The sequence below is a fragment of the Chroicocephalus ridibundus genome, chromosome 6 (assembly GCF_963924245.1).
Source record: "Chroicocephalus ridibundus chromosome 6, bChrRid1.1, whole genome shotgun sequence".
NCBI lineage: Eukaryota > Metazoa > Chordata > Aves > Charadriiformes > Laridae > Chroicocephalus > Chroicocephalus ridibundus.
The window spans coordinates 22,788,008-22,806,167 of NC_086289.1; the positions used below are offsets into that span (position 1 = coordinate 22,788,008).

At 44.9% G+C, this 18,160-nt stretch overlaps 1 protein-coding gene across 7 annotated transcripts in view; it reads left to right on the forward strand.

The window, feature by feature from the left end:
- TLL2 (tolloid like 2) overlaps positions 1 to 18,160 on the forward strand; it is a 126,472-nt gene that overhangs the window by 74,658 nt on the left and 33,654 nt on the right. For 6 of the 7 annotated variants that reach the window (XR_010071649.1, XM_063339078.1, XM_063339080.1 and 3 more), the window contains 6 exons: positions 737 to 852; positions 2,808 to 2,910; positions 6,116 to 6,232; positions 11,350 to 11,495; positions 12,525 to 12,720; positions 16,851 to 16,976. Coding sequence is in view for 6 of the 7 variants with exons in the window: in XM_063339078.1 (XP_063195148.1) it covers positions 737 to 852; positions 2,808 to 2,910; positions 6,116 to 6,232; positions 11,350 to 11,495; positions 12,525 to 12,720; positions 16,851 to 16,976 (804 nt within the window). In the remaining variant the exon portion in view is untranslated. The remainder of the gene's footprint in view (positions 1 to 736; positions 853 to 2,807; positions 2,911 to 6,115; positions 6,233 to 11,349; positions 11,496 to 12,524; positions 12,721 to 16,850; positions 16,977 to 18,160) is intronic. The other variant, XM_063339079.1, reaches the window with a different exon arrangement.

The window sequence follows — 18,160 nt, forward strand, 5'->3', positions numbered from 1 at the left end:
AGAGCAGGAACTACAGTAGTCTCGGCTTTTCCAGATGTTGGAAGCCGCAGTTTCCTAAAGGAGCATATGTGTGTGCACATTATTTGTTTCCCAAAAGTTGCTCTGGGATCTACATTTCATCGACTGCAGCAGGCCACAAAAACGGGAGGGTGGAGAGCAGAGTGAGCTGCAACGCTCATGTTTTACCCTGCGCAGAGTGACAGCAGGGTAGGTGCTGGACAGATGAAGCATGAGGGCAGTGGGGCTTGCCTTGCTTTTGTTGGGAAGTTTTAACCCCCCAAAAAGACGCTTAACAATGGTAACTAAGGAGAACATCATTGAGCAGCTTGTAATGAAGGGAAAACAGATTTGTTGGCAGCAGTCTTGGGGTTGTGAGGTGGGGTAGGGTTAATAGTTTGCATTTGATTAGTGGATGAGATATTTCTCAGTAGGGTTGAAACTTGAAAGTGCTGGCATGTGTAAGGAAGATGAAGGAAGAAGGCTGCCATTCAAAAGCTGTTTCCCGTGTGTCCTTGCACTGATCATCCTCTATCACGGGAATTCTGACAAATATCACATCACCCCTTTGGCAAGGTCTCAGGTGGTCAATGCCCTTTGGCTAGTACCATGAATGAACATCCTTAGAGTACCTGTCACCAACCTACACGCAGCAGCCATGTGCAAACATTTTGGTAGACCCTGATGTGTTTCAGAGAGTCACTCCTTATTGCGGGTTTTTCCTCCCCCTCTCTCGCAGCTTGTGGAGAGACCTTGCAGGACTCAACAGGGAATTTCTCAGCCCCTGGCTTTCCAAATGGCTACCCCTCCTATTCTCACTGTGTTTGGAGGATCTCGGTGACCCCAGGGGAGAAGGTAGGTGCCACACCAGCACAAGGTGTACCCAGCACTTCCCTTGCCTGTGGTTTTGCCTATGCTGACAGTGTTAGCAGCTTTCAAAAGATCTCTGCATGCCTGGAGTGCAGGGCTGGAGCCTGGAAAGGCTCCTGAACACCATCGTTATCCTGCTAGAGATGGGTTCAGGAGTGCGTGGTCCTGAGGAGAGAAGAGGTAATGGTGGAGCAGAGCCCCCTCACAGGTCTGGGCTGCGTGTCGATCTCTGATCCTTCCTCTCTATTCAAGGCTGAACCCTGCATGAACTTTTCCTGCCACCCACTAGCTCTGGCCGAGCTCACCTTTCAAAGCCAGGTGCCAGTCAGATGAGTTAGATAAAATGTGCCAGCAAGCTGGGCTCCCGAAGGGAGCCAAGGAGCCGTGAGTGACATTGGTGGCCTGCCCCTGTCACGCAGGCATAATGTCCCTGTCAGGAGACTCCCGCTCCCCGCCTCGAAACGCCGAGCCCCGCTGCGCATCAATCACCCACCCTGTCCACTTTCTTCCCAGCTCCTTTTGTTTTATTGATCTTCCTGTGGAAATGAAATCTTTCCTTAATCCACTAACGCCAGCCTTTCAGGCCTTTCATGCCGTACCAACCAGGCTGCAGGAATGCGCAGCCCGGCTTGGGAGCTCCTTGGCAGAGTGGCTTTGCTGAGGACCACCCTCAAGGCGCACTTAAGACTCGGATTCAAACAAAGAAGAGCAGAGCTCGCTCGTTTTGCAGCAGCCGCCTTGCTCTGGGACCCGGTTCTGTCCCCTGCAGGCCCAGTCCCATGCAGTGCTGAGCTCCCGCCATTAGCTGCAGGCAGAGCTTCACCAGGGGCAGAGGTGCCAAGAACTGTCCACGTTTTGGAACTACGGCCCTGGGAGTTTTGCAGTGTAAATCTTACTGCAAATTCTCCCTTCGTCTCCTAGCCTCTTCAGAAAGTTGTTTCCGATATAGGACCCAGCATCTAAATGCTGAACCACTAGCGCTAAAAAATAAAAATAAAAAAAGCAAGTTCAGATTAAATGCTTCAATGTATCTGTTTAATCAAATGCAGAAATTGGTACAAAGCAGCATCATAGCACTGAGGCATTGGCTTAGAACAGATACTGGGCTTGTAGTATTTGTCTGCGCAAAAACAGATGAATCTTCTTTTGCTGTCCAAAGTCAGAAAACTGCAAAACCGCAAACAAAGTAAGCAACATTGGTACAAACTGCACTCTGGACATCCAACCAGGGCTTTGGGGGAGAATATCTATTTTAATCTAATGATGTTTCTGTGTCAGACTATGGATGAAAATTAATGCATGGGCTAAATCTTGCAAGGACAAAAATGCCACAAGTACACCCCATCGGTGACTTCCATAGGCCCAGAGCAAGGCCTGTAATCCTCGTTACAGAGGAAAGAGACCAAAGGGATAGAATTGTCATGCAAAGCTCTGCTCCATAAAGCCACTGAACACAGTTGCATCACGGTGATGGTGTGAGTGTAATTGTCAGAATACGGAAACTTGTCAGCAAAATTAGCTCTTTCTTACATGCATCATTTATACAAGGGTATAGACCCCAAAACATCTGTGTTTCAGGGAAATGTATTTATGATGTTCACACTAATCAAAACCAAAGATTGAATTTTTAATTTTAAAAAACCCAAATTGGGCTTTTTTTAAGTAGCATTTTAGTAACTGAGGAGCAGTGACTGTGAATTACAGAATGGCTAGTAAAGTGCTGTCTTGCTGTCATGTACTTTCATGGTTTTGTTAAAATACTTTGAGAAGCCTTTCTTTTTTGAGGAAAGATGATTAAAAAATCCAACCAACTGTCCCACTGTCTTTTCCTGCACACTCACTTATGCACTGCTGTAGCAGAGATGAAGCACATCATCTGTAGGATCTTCTCTTTAAAGTAGCTCCCTTCCCAAAGAGAAGCGTGTACTCTCTCCTTTCAGATTATGTTAAACTTCACATCAATGGACCTATTTAAAAGTCGCCTTTGCTGGTATGACTATGTGGAGGTACGTGATGGCTACTGGAGGAAGGCTCCATTACTGGGTGAGTAGCTGGTTCATTTTAATTGCATTTCGTGTGGTGTTCTCGATGCTTGTGGGAGGGAAACAACCAGAAACAAACCTTCCTTTACCTGTAGGGAGCCTGTGTTCAGCCAGTGTACTCGCCATCCATTAATGTCTCCATCCGGAGATGTCAGCATGCTGTATTCACACCAGACGATCCATGCTCCAAACCCTTTGGTAGCAAAGACTTTATTCCTTCCTTTTCTAGCTTGAGAAGTTAGACAGAGAGGGAAGTGAGCCAGGGGCACGGATAGAACTAAAGATGTGGTCTCTGGAGTTTTAGTATTGCTTTTTTCTAAGACCTGGGTGGAACCATCAGGCAGTCAGAATGAAGCGGCCATAGAGCTCCTGGCTCAGGCTCCTGCCATTATTTCTCAAGTATTTGTGTTTACAAATACACAGGAGACTGTACTTTGAGTCTCTGTACTTCTAGCAGGGACCTTGCTAGACCATGCCTAGGATGTCAAACTGTGCAAGGGAGCTCCTGCTCCCAAAGATATCAAGGAAGTGCAGCTCCTCTGTGTCCTCCCCATTCCTCTGCCTCCTGCTATCGTAACTGCAAGTCTTCTGTCACCCTGATTGGGCAGTCAGGAGTCCCACCTCCTTTCCACCTGCTGTGATCCTGACTCCATCCCCTGACCTTGGTGTTCCCATGTGTGAAGTGCTGCACTGCAAACAGCCCCTTCTGTCTGAAAGGAAAGAAGCAATCAGAGATTGGCTAGTTGGGGCTTTGAGCAACCAGGTCTAGTGGGAGGTGTCCCTCCCCATGGCAGGGGATTGGAACTAGATGATCTTTAAGGTCCCTTCCCACCTAAACCATTCTGTGATTCTAGGTTGTGTAGCATCACCAGCTGTGATAGAGGTACTGTGCCCTGTGCTGCAGCACAAGACTGGGCTAGTCAGCGTGGGGTCAGTGGGTTTAGGAAGGTCTGGGTGCTCTCCTTGGCTCCACTGGACATCCCAGCCCTGGTACCAGGTGAGGTGCTGAGGCTGAAGCCGTGCTGCTCTCCAGAGTTTCTATGCCTTTCGGTGCAGAGTTGGCAGCCGTTTTTACTGCTTCCTGCCTGTTTTGGGGTTGGCAGTATTTATTGCTCTTTTCTTCTGCACATGCGTCAGGTAACGTTGCTACAACAGCTGCAACTTAGCTCCTCGTTATTTATTTTTTTTGCTGAGTAATTTAAAGGTATTTCAGAAGCCAAGCACCTCCCTGTCCCCCTAGTGCAGGTGGACTTGTGAGTGTTTCCATCTGGAAGGAGACACTGCATGAGTGGCCACAGCTCCCGCAAGGGGCTGAGCCCATGAAATTAGCTCGGAAGAGGCAGACAGACGGCAATTCAGCAGGGGGCGGGGAGGGGGATTAGTGTGAATTGTGAAAGCACGGGCTTCTTGCGGAGAGAAAAAAATACATGTGCGCTGCATATTTTCCCAGGGAAGTGTGTGAAAACCCAGCCTTTAAATGGTGTGTAACTTTTTATGAATGGGCCCTTTATCACACTCTGAGGAGTTTGCTCATTCTCGTTTCTCATCTGTGTTTCCTCTCCTTGACACCCTTGTTCAACTCCAAGTCTAAATCCAGGAGGTAGTTGCTCAGTGACCCTAGAGGAAGGAGCTTTGCAGCACTGATGGTGTTTGTTAGCATCCCCTTTGAGAGTTGAGATGGGAGATGCTATTAGCATGACACAGGGCTGTCACGCTGCCCCAACAGCAATGGGCAGCCTGGGGGCACAGGGACTCAGAATTTGAGTAGTCGAGTAAAGCTAGGGTCTGAGATAATATCTGGATGGGTCGCTCCTCGAGAGAAGAAAGTTGGTGGTGAAACTACCATTGAATAGAACGAAAATTTGCAACTCACATGATCTGTGCTGGCTGCCCTGTCACAGAGGCATAGACCTTGAAGGTCATAGTCTTCCCGAGGCTGCCAAGTGGTGAAGGTGGGGCAGGCAGAGTCAAAAGTGGCAATAGCTGACTGTGAGCAGCTGACTTAGCAAGAGGGCCCTAGGCTTTTCATGCACAGGATCCATGCCAACTACTCTGCCCTCCATACATAGGAAAAGCAGCAACCTTCTCTACCTGCCAGCCAACAGGCCTCGAACTATCTGTCTCCTTATCCAGTGAAGGGAACCACCAGTGCAGCCTGCTAATGAGATCTAAGGTGCTGTCTTGTAGGTAAGGCATTAACCAGGTTTTTACCCAGTAGAGGTTATTCAAAGAAGCCTTTGCCTGGTGTTGCAAGGCCAGGATCCCTATCACCGCTGTCCTGACTGAATTCAACTGGAGGAACTGCTCTCTGCTGCTGTCAAATTCCCACTGGGGATTCAGTTGCACAGGGTGCCAAGGCCATGCTGAATTCAGTATATAGCCTTGCTGGTGTCAGCTGAAGTGAAAACCTTGTTTGCACTATGTGCTTTCAGTGCATACTTGGTGCTTGCTCTACTTCTGTGAGGAACTTCTGGCTGGAACAGGTAGTGGAGCACCAAATTAGGGTTGTTGAGGTTGTTTGGGCTGTAGATGGCATCCGCAGCTGTTCTGCTTCAGGATTCATATTTGCTGGAAGGACTCAAGTATTTACCAGTGCTGGTGCATGAGAGAGCTCAAAGCTGGATGAACCATGGAGCAAAAAGGTGCTTGGTCTCTTTCTCTTGAAAAAGATTGAATGACTGCAGAGGCTTAACTGGGAAGAAATGAGAGCAGAGGATGAGATAAGGGGTGTTTTCTCATCAGCATGGCCATATCCTGCCCTCAGTTTGATTTGGACAATGTGCTCTTGGGTGCAAAATGCTGAAGGAATTTCCAAGGCCTAGCAGGTGGAAAGGGTGTTCCCTAATGTCACAACTCTAGAAGGACAGCGCATGGTTCTCCAGCCTTGAAGCTCATTTGCCCAATTATGTGATCAAAGCAAGAGTCCTTTTGAATTTACCAGGCCTGAATCTGTGACTACTGGATTCTGCTCCCAACTGAAGAAAACCTGTATTCATTTCATAATTGAAGAGAATATAAATTAATGAGGGGGTGGGGGAGGAAGCAGAAACTCATTCAAAAGCGTCAAGTGGTGGGAGTGAAAGGATGTCTTACACAAACACGCCTCTTTTAACCACAGACTATTTGCTTCCTGGAGCCGCAGGTGCCTGCTATGCTGTGCTTCCCATCAGCCAGGAGATCTTGATCATCTCTTTCCTGCCTTCTAGGTAGATTTTGTGGTGACAAGATCCCTGAACCGGTATTCTCCACGGACAGCAGGCTATGGATTGAGTTCCGGAGCAGCAGTAACATCCTGGGCAAAGGCTTCTTTGTGGTCTATGAAGGTACAACCTTTAGCTAGAGGTCATCTGTCGTGTTGCATGGAGCAGCCAGAACGAGATGCAGGGGTTATAGGATCAGCAGGAGCTCCGCTTCACCATGCGGTTAGGCACAGCCCCTGGTCTTCTTTTCATGGGAATTGTTGGATTTTGCAGGCTGTTTCAGCAGACAAGGCATGGATCTTCCAACTAGATCATCACAGTTTTGAGGGTGACAACAAGATGGCAGTGCAGAGCAATAGCTCCTGTTCACAGCCCAGGTTCTATTTGCCCTAACCAGCCCCTGCAAGCAGCGGTGTTGGGCATAGCAGCAGTTCCTTACAGAAATTTAACAGGCAAAGTTCTGTTTCAGATCATACGTTTTATGTCGCTTAATGCAGCTTATTTGGGGGGGGGGTTGCTCAAATGCAGAGATTGTTCTTTTGTTTCTCCCTTGTATGTTTTACTTACAGAAGATTAGAAATTAGCATGTCAGATCTTCTGCAGGTTAGTTGTTTTGTAAACTTGCATGGCACTGGGATGCTGAAACCACTTCAGAGCAAGAGCAATACTACCAAAGTCACTAACAAATCACTATCATCCCTTCTCCATATATGCCTATTTCTTACAATAATGATTCTAAAATGTATTAAAAGCCTTCGTTGTTCTCTGGGCAACAGGCATTTTCTTAGAAGTACCAGTGTTGTCAACAGTATTGAGGTTGACTGCATTGGTACTGATTTTGCATCTTCTTTCTGCAGCCACAGGAGCAAGCATGTCACTGGAAGCCCAGTGCCCAAGTGTCCAATATGCTTATGAATAATGATACTAACAGAGTGACGTGAAGAAAACACGGGACTGTTGGGGAAGTGCAAATAAAGTATATAAGGATTTCACAACAGTGTGGGGCTAACAAGTCTGTTTCACAGGAGAAATATCTGGTTTCTGCAGGAATTGTTGCCCCAGAGACAGAGGTAGCTTGCCCGATTATTTTTTTTTTATGTCTCTCCTGAGAAGCAGCTGTTGCCTGGACCATATGGTTTGTAACACCCCTTTTGTAGTAGTTCGTTGGAATTAGAAGTGATCAAACTAGCATGCCTCTAATAGACGGTTTTATTTTGGCTTATTGTTTTGGTGGGCTAGGCAGCTTAGTTCTTACAGTGGGTGATTCCCCAGTGATATCTGCTCCAGCTTTAAAAGAAAAAAAACAAACATAAGGTGAGGGATGGTTTTGGGAAGCAGCTTTTCTGTTCTTCATCGTGTATGTTAGTATGGCATCACGCTTCATATTGAAAGAAAAAAAAATTTACATTGGCTACGTGCCACAGTCACTTTGCAAAACTTCCTTTTCTCTTGATAATTTTCCGTATTTCCTCTTGATTAATAAATGACCCCTAAAGGTTCAGTAAAGACGAGCAGTACCTGCTTCATTTGACTTTTGAGGAGAGCAAATGAAAGTGCAGCGTGCATCTAGCGGTCAAACTTTGTATCCCTCTGACTGTTCATATTTTCCTGCTTCTTCAAAGCTCTGGCTTTTTATGTAACCCTTTCCTGCAAGAAATTTCCCATTGGAAATATATGAAATCTATTGCTAAGCCTGAGAGCAAGCACAGAGTATGACTGTGCATAGAGTACTCAGGGAGCTGGCGGGAGAGCTCACCAAGCCTCTCTCCATCATTTATCAACAATCCTGGTCAACAGGGCAGGTACCAGATGACTGGAGGGTGGCTAATGTGACGCCTGTCTACAAGAAGGGTCAGAAGGAGGATCTGGGGAATTACAGGCCTCTCAGCCTGACCAGGAAAGGTCATGGAGAGAATCATCTTGAGTGAGCTCTCAAGCAAGTGCAGGGCAGCCAAGGGATCAGGGCCAGCCAGCATGGGTTTGGGAAGGGGAGGTCCTGCTTAACCAACCTGATCTCTTTCTATGACCATGTGACCCGCCTTCTGGATGCGGGGAAGGCTGTGGACGTTGTCTATCTGGACTTTGGTAAGGCCTCTGACACCATCCCCCACAGCATTCTCCTGGAGAAGCTGGCAAATCATGGCATAGACAAGTGTACTCTTCCCTGCGTAAAAAACTGGCTGGATGGCCGTGCCCAGAGAGTTGTGATTAATGGGGTGAGATCCTCTTGGCATCCGGTCACCAGTGGTGTCCCTCAGGGCTCAGTTTTGGGGATAGTTTTGTTTAATATCTTTATCAATGGTCCGGATGAGGGGATTGAGTGCACCCTCAGTAAGTTTGCAGAGGACACCAAGCTGAGTGAGAGTGTTGATCTGCTTGAGGGTAGGAAGGTTCTACAGAGGGGCCTGGACAGGCTGGATCGATGGGCCAAGGCCCACTGTATGAGGTTTAATAAGGCCAAGTGCCGGGTCCTGCATTTCAGTCACAACAACCCCAAGCAACGCTACAGGCTCGGGGAAGAGTGGCTGGAAAGCTGCCCAGCAGAAAAGGACCTGGGGGTGCTGGTGGATGGCCAGCTTAACATGAGCCAGCAGTGTGCCCAGGTGACCAAGAAGGCCAGCAGCATTCTGGCTTGTATCAGGAATAGCGTGGCCAGCAGGAGCAGGGAAGTGATGGTGCCTCTGTACTCGGCACTGGTGAGGCCTCACCTCGAGTACTGTGTTCAGTTCTGGGCCCCTCTGTACAAGAGGGACATTGAGGCGCTGGAGCGTGTCCAGAGGAGAGCTACCAGGCTGGTGAGGGGTCTGGAGACCAGGTCATAGGAGAGGCTGAGGGAGCTGGGCTTGTTTAGCTTGGGGAAGAGGAGGCTGAGGGGAGACCTCATTGCCCTCTACAGCCACCTGAAAGGAGGCTGGAGAGAGGTGGGTGTTGGCCTCTTCTCCCAGGTGAATAATGACAGGACCAGAGGAAATGGTCTGAAGTTGGGGCAGGGGAGGTTTAGATTAGGTATTAGGAAGAATTACTTTACTGAAAGAGTGGTCAGGCACTGGAACAGCCTGCCCAGGGAGGTGGTGGAGTCACCATCCCTAGAGGTATTTAAGAAATGTGTAAATTTGGCACTTCAGGGCATGCTCTAGTGGCAGGGATTGCAGGTTGTTTGGTTGGACTCGATGATCTTAAGGGTCCTTTCCAACCATGAAGATTCTGTGACTGGTGGAAGCCAGCCTGTACCACAGAAACAGTGATGGCCCATTGCAAACTTCTTTTCCTAGCCTGGCCTCTTCTGGTCAGAGGGGCAGGTAATAAGATTATCTGCATCTCTGTCCGTAATTTATTTGTTGAAATAGGAGTTTCCAAAAATCTTCCTTAAGCCCTATTTTCCTCTGATGCAAGCTCTGGTATTGGCTTGTTTCTTTCCTTTGTTGTCAGGTAGCTTGCTCAGCTCTTTCATGACTTAAGTGTCTAGGCAATAAGGGTAATCTTTATTTCCAGGAAGGCTTGTCCTTAAATGTTCGATTTTCTATGTATTTTTGTCCAACAGCTGTCTGCATTGCTGTTAGTTCCTGTTTTTCTTTTGAACTCTTCTCCCTCATGTACTAAAAAGCCAAAGTGGGTTTTACCACTGCTTCTCTGTCCTCTGCATGTAAATGCTCGTGCATCTGAACATTGCTGGGAGCTTTATGGGCAAGCACTGATTTTTTGGATTTGGATTCCTCCAGGTCTTGGCCCTAACGTTTTCAGTAGATGGGAGGAAGGAGGGCCACATGTGTCCACATGATGGGAGAATTATTTCACACTAAACGACAGTTAATGTAGTGAAAGTGCCCTCAAAGTTCTGTCATATTGTTCCGTTTCTTTCATGAGATTCAAGATGGGAAGATGCTCATGGTTTTCCCCTACAGCACTGCTGGCAGCCCCAGATTTGTCATCATTATTACTTTCTCAGACTATCAGCAGATGTTCTTTCCATTTTGCACTAAAGCTCTTCCAGTACGCTTAGCTGCTCAGATGAATTTCAGCATGAACTAGTGCAGTGGACAGAGAAAATACTGTTTGCTGGCTGACAGTTTTATGGCTGAAAAAAAAAAAAACAAATGTCAATTCTGTGTTCTTGTAGTCCTCTTTCTCTTAGGTGGAGGAGACAATTCTCTAAAGGGTTCCTCAGAGGTTCTCTCTAGCACCAGTTGTAGCTCTGAATTCAAATGACAACCAAAATTGTGCTCTGCAGCTGAATTTGGGGTACAACTATTTGGAGGTGCCTTAGCATTGGTTCTCTAAACAAGAAGTTAGCACTGTGCTACTGAAACAGTGCTTTTAACTAGGTCGCGGTTAAACATTAGCAGCTTAAAAGGCAAAACCAAGACAATGTTACTCAATTCAAGCAATTTCCAGGACAATGTAGGGAGCCCCAGATCTGAACTGCTAATGCAATGAGTTGTGGGAAGACCCCAAGTGTGAAAATGGTTGACGTCTGGCAGGTGTCATTGCAGTGCTCTCTCTCTTGTGCTTACTGTCAGTGCTCCTTGTTTGCTTGACTTTAAACACAGCCAAAACATTCATATGCCTTCTTTAGACATGTGTGTCTTGCATCATGGGGTTACACAGGTTTTAGCCTGTGATCTTATTTTCATTTGTTACATAGTCTTGCAGACAATTATGCTGAAGTGCAATTGTCTTTGAGGTCTCTGCTAGTTTTGTGTTAAACTAGATTTTTGTTAAATTTTCTGTTCTTGGTCTTCAAATTTACTCATTCATACATTTCGCACAAAACTTTAATTTGTTCATGCACAGCAGTCAGCCTTTGGGTCTCCTTGTGAACAGCTCGACTCACGCTTGTTAATATTGCCATCGTGTGGCTGGATTAGATTTGCAGCTGGTTTTTATTTGTTTGGGTTTTTTTGTTGTTTTTTTTTCCCCAGCTTTTCTTGGTTCTTAGTGCTGGTAGCAGGTTTTAAGCAGCTATGAAGGTGACCAGGAGTGTGGAACACACAAATCCATAAAAATTCTCTATCTCAGCCAGTTCACCTTCTAAGGAGGTTGTCACAGCAAGATGGGAGACACTGTCACTAACACAAAATGTTAAATTAGTAAAAACTTCTAAGACTTGTGTGTTGCCTTTGTGGAAAAAGCAGTATTGATACAGATTTGAATGAGGAAGAAGGCTAAGTATGGAACGGGCTTTACCTGAGGAAAAACCTGCAACCTCATGGGTTTTTCTGTTTGGTTTTTTTTTTATGAAGCTATTTGTGGTGGAGAAATTCACAAAGATGCTGGCCAGATCCAATCTCCCAATTACCCAGATGACTACAGACCTTCCAAAGAGTGCATCTGGAAGATCACAGTTTCTGAGGGCTTTCATATAGGAATCACATTCCAAGCCTTTGAGGTGAGAAATATCATTGTGTATTATATTACAGATATCATTTCACTTCTGTAGATCCTTTAAAATTAAGAAGGGAGTGATGTAAATAACAACAATAATAATAATAAAGTAAATCTTTTGAATAGTTCAGAACAACATTTCTCCTCACCAGGAGTTTGTTCAGAGAGTTTGAAAACAAGTTTTACATACTATGAGGTTTCACAAACTGTTACACTGGACAGAAAGTATTAGAAGGGGCACAAAATTGCTGATGATGTTAAGTCGGGATTAATGAGTCCTTAAATTTTCGCTCTGGTCAAATGAAATTAAGGAAAAAAAATCCTGTTGGTGTCGCTGGGACTTGGCTGATTTCAGGATGTTTGTGGTTCTCTAAAGAAACATCATGTTCCCAGATGGTAGACAGGATCTGAAGAGCTCAGAAAAGGTTTTCTCTTATTGATTATAGGATGTCTTACACTCTTAGTTAGGTGCATATAACAGAATACATATATTCTGTTATATATAATCAGAATTATATCTGAATAATCAAAATAATCTGAATATAATCAGAAATACAATCATGTATTTCTGACTGCTGATTAAGAAGTCACAGACAGGAGTGGACAGAACCTGGGCTGGTGCCTAAAACCCTTCTAGCCCATAGGTTCCTGTGGCTTGTGCACACTTACTGTGCTTGTCCTGGAAAGGGATGACACCGTTACCTCCTGGCTGTCACCCCTTGAGCCTTTTTGTTTGTAGTTGTTCTGCACTGTCACTTACAGTTTCTCATGGAAAAGCTTGCAGGTAGTCAGGGATCAGGTTTTGCTGGAGGGTAGCCATGAAACAGCAGCAGAACTGAGATGTGCCTGGGCTCCAATGCAATTTCAACTGCAGCAGAGTTCAGTGGCAACCATGAGGCAAGTACCTAGTTGTGACCAGTTGTTTGGGATCCTTCTTTGTAAGCTGATCTCTGGCCAAAGTCTAACTGGATAGCTAGACTGACTCAGAGAACTCACGCTAGTGAGCTACAGGCACACCCGTTTCCCATTGCAGATTGAATGGCATGATGCGTGTTCTTATGACTACCTGGAGATCCGAGATGGCCTCACTGAATACAGCCCACTGATCGGTCACTTCTGTGGCTACGAGAAGCCAGAAGATATCAAATCCAGTTCAAATAAAGTATGGATGAAGTTTGCATCTGATGCAACCATCAATAAAGCAGGCTTTGCAGCAAATTTCTTTAAAGGTATGTGATCTAGTACCTCTCAAAGGCAAAGTTGGGCATCACTCATTGCTTAACTTACTGCCATCCCAAAGTGATGAGTTACCATTGTATCTGCACATAGCTAAGAGCTGTTAGACTTGTCTGTACAACTGCTAATACCAAGTTTATATACAAATCGCTTTGAGAGTGTGGAGGTGCTTGATGCTGAGGCATGAACACCACCTCGCTGTTTAAGACAGAAAGCCTACCTCAAAAAACCATTAACCTTTCATTTATGTGTCAGCACCAGCACAGGAACTAACACAGCAGGACAGAATGTGACCCCCAGTTATCCAGGCAAGGGGACACTGACATTTTCAAAGAAAAGGTACTAGTGCTGTATAAAGAGTGTTAAAAACAACTCTCTGCTTAAGTTCTATTACAAAAGAAACTTCTGGAGAGAGGGTAAATTTGATTGCAAGTAAAATCCCGGGGAAAGTTTCAGAGTGCTTTAGGACACAAATGTGTTTCTAAACTGAGATTCTCTTCAGGAAGATGCAAATGAAGACTAAAATTCTTGTTAAAAGCTGGACCCAAGCCATGGTCCTTTGCCAGCATACTGGTGACTTGATAGAGGCAAGAAACAAATATCTAACCACTTGGGAAAATACCTGCAGAGCTGCTGCGAGGTCACATTTCTTTTGGGTTCAGTAACAATTGTTCAGAAATAATAGCTGCAATGCCAGTATTTGGATTGCATAAGACCTTTATTTGTTTCTACTTTAACTTTTGTCTTGCATTAAAGGTGTTACGGTCCGTTTGGATCTCTCAAATTTACAGGACAATGATGTGCCCTGTGAATTAAAACTTTTTTCATGAGCTCATTAAGAAATACAACAAACAAACACGGCAGGGTTCAATTCCTTTTGCTCAGACTAGTCTATTACATGAATTCACTTATTCAACATTCAGGTCATAACGTTTCATAACTTATAACCCATAATTCTTAATCTGTGTGCTTACGTGCAAAAAAGAAAAAAAAAAAGAATTCGTTAAATAAAGTTTAGTTCACAGAGTATGTTGTCCTGTAAATTTGAGAGATCCAAATGGACCATGACAAAGGGTGATTACAAGATCACTGGCAAATACTGCGGTGTTTAATTCCAGTCCCTGAACAACTCTCACAGTGCCTAGGCTTCCTTGTTTAAATTTCTCAGGTTCCATAAAGACACAGAAAATACTTCTTCCTAAGGACATTTTGACTTCTTCAAGAGCTCTGATAGTGCAGACTGGCTGTGGCAGAGATGTCTTCCAGGGATTAACGCATGGAGACTTCCTGGCCTGCAGCAAGTCAGTTTATAGAATTTGAGGTTCTCCTGCAAGTTTGTAGGGGAAGAAAGTTGCACACCTGAACCTGGGATGCTTTCCTTGTGATACAGATAGCCAGAAATAAATTTATTTCTTTTTTAGGTAAAAAAATACATAAACATGCACTGCTAGTACAATTGCAGCCACAGGTATTGTCTGTGGAGTTTTTGCTGGCAGACTAAACCTTGCAGTGTCTGCTCAGACTTCATATGTTTGAACCAGAAGCCGTGTAGCTCATGAATCGTTAGTGTTGCTAAATCCATGTCAGTAAGACCAGCTGAGGAGCAAAGTGTATTTTCTTGGACCAAGCACCACAGTAGCCATAGCCACACAACTTCTAGCCAGCTTGCACTGTGGGCAGAGATGATGTCTGTTTGCAAAAGCTGGGTAGGCACGCCTGCAGGGTTCAAGTGGAGTTTCAAGCTGGCATCTGAAGTCTGCAGCCCTTTACTTCTATATCCAGAGGGATTGTGACTACCAGCCATTCCATGAACAAAGTAAATGAACAAATTAGATGGCTCTGCAGGCACTCTTCAGACTGCCACCCACAGCTGCTTGAGCAATGGGACAGCTTTGCCATAGTGAATTATGAAAGGAATAGAGCTTCAATTACATGTCTTGCAACATTGAAAGAAAATAACTCACCTTAAAAAAACAGAGTTCAGGACGAAATTGAATGTTATGCTTTGTGAGAAGTTGCAGTGGTAACTTCTAACTTTTCAGAGAAAATAAACTTTCAAAGAGCTCAGGGAGGGTAAGTTATTGGTCATATCCATAAGACAATGTGAGGAAAATATGAAGAGCAATTACGTCATGTCCATCCCATCGTGTCTATCTCAAGCGAAAGCTCTAGGATTATTCTTTATTACTTCATTTTTGTTACAAATTGTTTGTATCACTGAAGCCTCTTTCATATATGGTTGAAGTGTTGGTAGTGATGTGCTTGTCTTACGCTCACATTGTTTTTGAGTTGTTGTTTCTTCTTCATGGCAAACATTAGAGGAAAGAAAATACTTTGCAAAATATACTTGCCCATAGCCAGGATGTGTCCCTCCCATGGTAAAGATTGATGACAAAAGGGTGTTTTGATGATTGTGGGAGTTGCAGCCTCTCTTTTCTCTCAAGCAAGTGATTTAACAGTCAGATCAGAAGCTACTGAACCTGTACCCAAGAATGGAGCAGCAAAGAAATATTCTACTTTCTTCATAGCGAATCCACAGACAGAAGCCAGAAAATAAAATCTGTTTGTACTGGAACTGTTGCAGTGCAGGATTCTTGGCTCTGCAGAAAGACAGCGTTATCAATGGAATAGAATATTTCAGTTGGAAGGGAGCTACAATGATAATCTAGTCAAGACTGTTCCTATTTGATGTACGAAGCAGTAACTGTTACTGGAAGATTATATTGAGTCTAGGTGTCAAGGTGTCAGCAGTGGGAGGCTGCAGGGGCTGCCCCGTGCCAGACAGATGGTTCAAGCTGGCTCCACAGTGGACCCACCGCAGGACACAGCTGGGCCCATCAGCTGAGCTGGTGGCACCTCTGTGAAAATATGTTTAAGAGGTCAAAAATGATGGGGGGGAGAGAGGAGGAGGGAACAGAAAGTGTGAAACAGCAAAGGTAACACCAAGGCCTGAGGAGGAGATGGTGGAGGTGCTTCAAGGCAGAGCAGATATTCCCTGCAGCCCGTGGAGGACCCATCTTGGACCAGGCGGGGAAGTATGAAAAGGAAGGAACGGCAAAGTCATGTACTGATTGCAGCTCCCCATCATCTCCTGCCTTTGCATGCTCCTGGCTTTGCTGAAGGGATTGAGTGTAAGCTGCAGTGGTACAAGGCAGGAGAGAGGAGTGTGGAATGAAGCTGAGCCTGGGAAAGGAGGTGCAAAAGGTGTTTACCCCAAGTGTTTTAACATGTTTCTTTTTTTTTGTTTGTTTTTTGTTTCCCAATACCCAAATCAGTACTCAAATATTTACATTAATTGGCAATAAATTAAGTTAAATTCCCCAAAGTTGGGTCTGTTTTGCCCACAGTGGTAATTGGTGGGTAATTTCCCTGTCTCAACCGAGGAGCTTTCCTGCTCCTGTTCTTCATAATTTTTCCCCCATTCCACTGCAGTGGGGGGCTGGGCAGTGAGCAAGCAGCTGGATTGGAGTTTGGCTGCTAGCTGAAACCAACCCACCACAACCATCTTTATAAAACCATCTATTAAGGGATGCACATGGAATCAGGGATCAGGGTGAGAAGGCCGTACAGCTGGCTGGCTGTATATTAAAATGTCAGTTCAAGTTACTGAGATGTGATTGGAAGAACCTGACTTCAACGTCTAGGGTAGCAAGACTTGGTGTGTCTATGAAAAGGAAGAACTACTTGCGTGTCCTTCCAGGTCCTTTGCTGCACCCTGTTCAGTGGGGTATGTCCTTCCATAGCTTCATTGCTGTGGGCACCATAATGGGCTGGTTCCTGGTAGCTCCAGTCCCTCAAAAGCATAAGGAATTTAAATACCAAAACAAAACAAAAAAAAACCAGGGGTAAATGAGAACAAAATGCAGTGAAGTCTTTACAGGAGACCATGTTTCCCTGCGCCTGTCTAGAAAAAGCACTCTTGACTAGTAACAGTAATTGTAGTCTTTTATGGTTTTGGTGGTGGGAGTGCTTTAGCACTTGTGAGGTTTGCTGCAGTGCCTGCTCCCTGGGCTCGGCTTGTCAGCTAGTGCTCTGCTCCTTCTGGCCAGAACTGTTGCAAGAGGAATAGGATGGGGTTTGGGTTTTCGGGAAAGGGTGACTTGTCCTGGTTGTCTCCTGACAGAGATGGATGAATGTTCTCTGCCAGACAATGGTGGCTGTGAGCAGCACTGCGAGAACACACTGGGCAGTTACAAATGCACCTGCGAGCCTGGCTATGAGTTGACAGCTGATAAAAAGAGCTGTGAAGGTGAGTAACCTACAGGTTGAGGCATCTGTCTATAGGGTGGGTACTACAGCTAATAAGGAAATCTAAACAATCTTGGAGATGATTTTCCTTGCCCCTACATCCTCTTTGTTTCTATTTATCTTAACCCATGTGAAAAATTTCTTTTTGTCAACATCTTCCATTGAAAAACAAGTTGTGGTTGGAAAGCTGAAATTACTCTGATTCTCTACTGCTAAACCTCTCTAAACCCAGTTGTTCTTCATGCCCAGAGATCTCCATTCAGACCAGATCTCCCACGGTGCAGCGTAAGGGAGGGCGGTCATTACAACCTAACTGTTGAGTGACCCAGAAGTATTTCAATCTAAGGCTGAAATTATTCTATTTTTTAAAAGAAATATCTTTTGGATAATAAAATATCAATGTTTTGCTTGCATGCAAAACAGACATTCTCCATACTCAGGAGTCAATTCCCTTCCTCTGTTATGGGGAAAAAAAAACCATGTCTTTGATAGAAACTGTTTCTTTCAGCTTTCTATTTATACAGCTAGTCTCTCGCAACAAGTGTTTGCTCCCACCAGCAATACAGCTGCTGGTGTGGTGAGAATCCACCCATTGTTCTTGTCTCATAGCTCTGCCTTTCAGCTGAGAGGTGGAGGGAGCTCCACGCTGTGAGTGGTGCTCAGCCGGTTTGCCCTGACTTCTGCTTTTGTCAAGCTGTTTGGGGAAGGCTCCTATCAACTTGGCAAGGGCAGAGTTAGGTGTGTGCAAAAAGCTTTTGGAAGCTTTACTTTGTTTTTTTTTTAAATAATTTCTTGCACTTTTGAGCAAGCCAGTTGGTATAGCTTGGCAAACATTTTTTGGACTTCGCTCTTAACCTCCTATTTTAAACTTCATTTGTGTATTAAATTGCTTTTGTTTCTCCAGACATACTTGCTTGGTACACTTTTTGTATTGAAGCTGCACCCTTGGCTTAGTTCTCTTAATGTAAAATGATGTTGGGAACAAGACACAGGAAGCTCTTATCCCTGTGGGTTTTGAAGATCTGGCTGTATCTCATTACTCCCAAGAAACAGCAAGAAAAAATTGCTTCATTGCAAATAGAATTTTGCAGCAAAAGAGCAAACTGAGGTTGATTCCTTTGAGTTAAAAGCCATGCCCTCCCACAAGAGGATGAAGCTGAAATGTCCTAAATTTTTAAAAGAAAT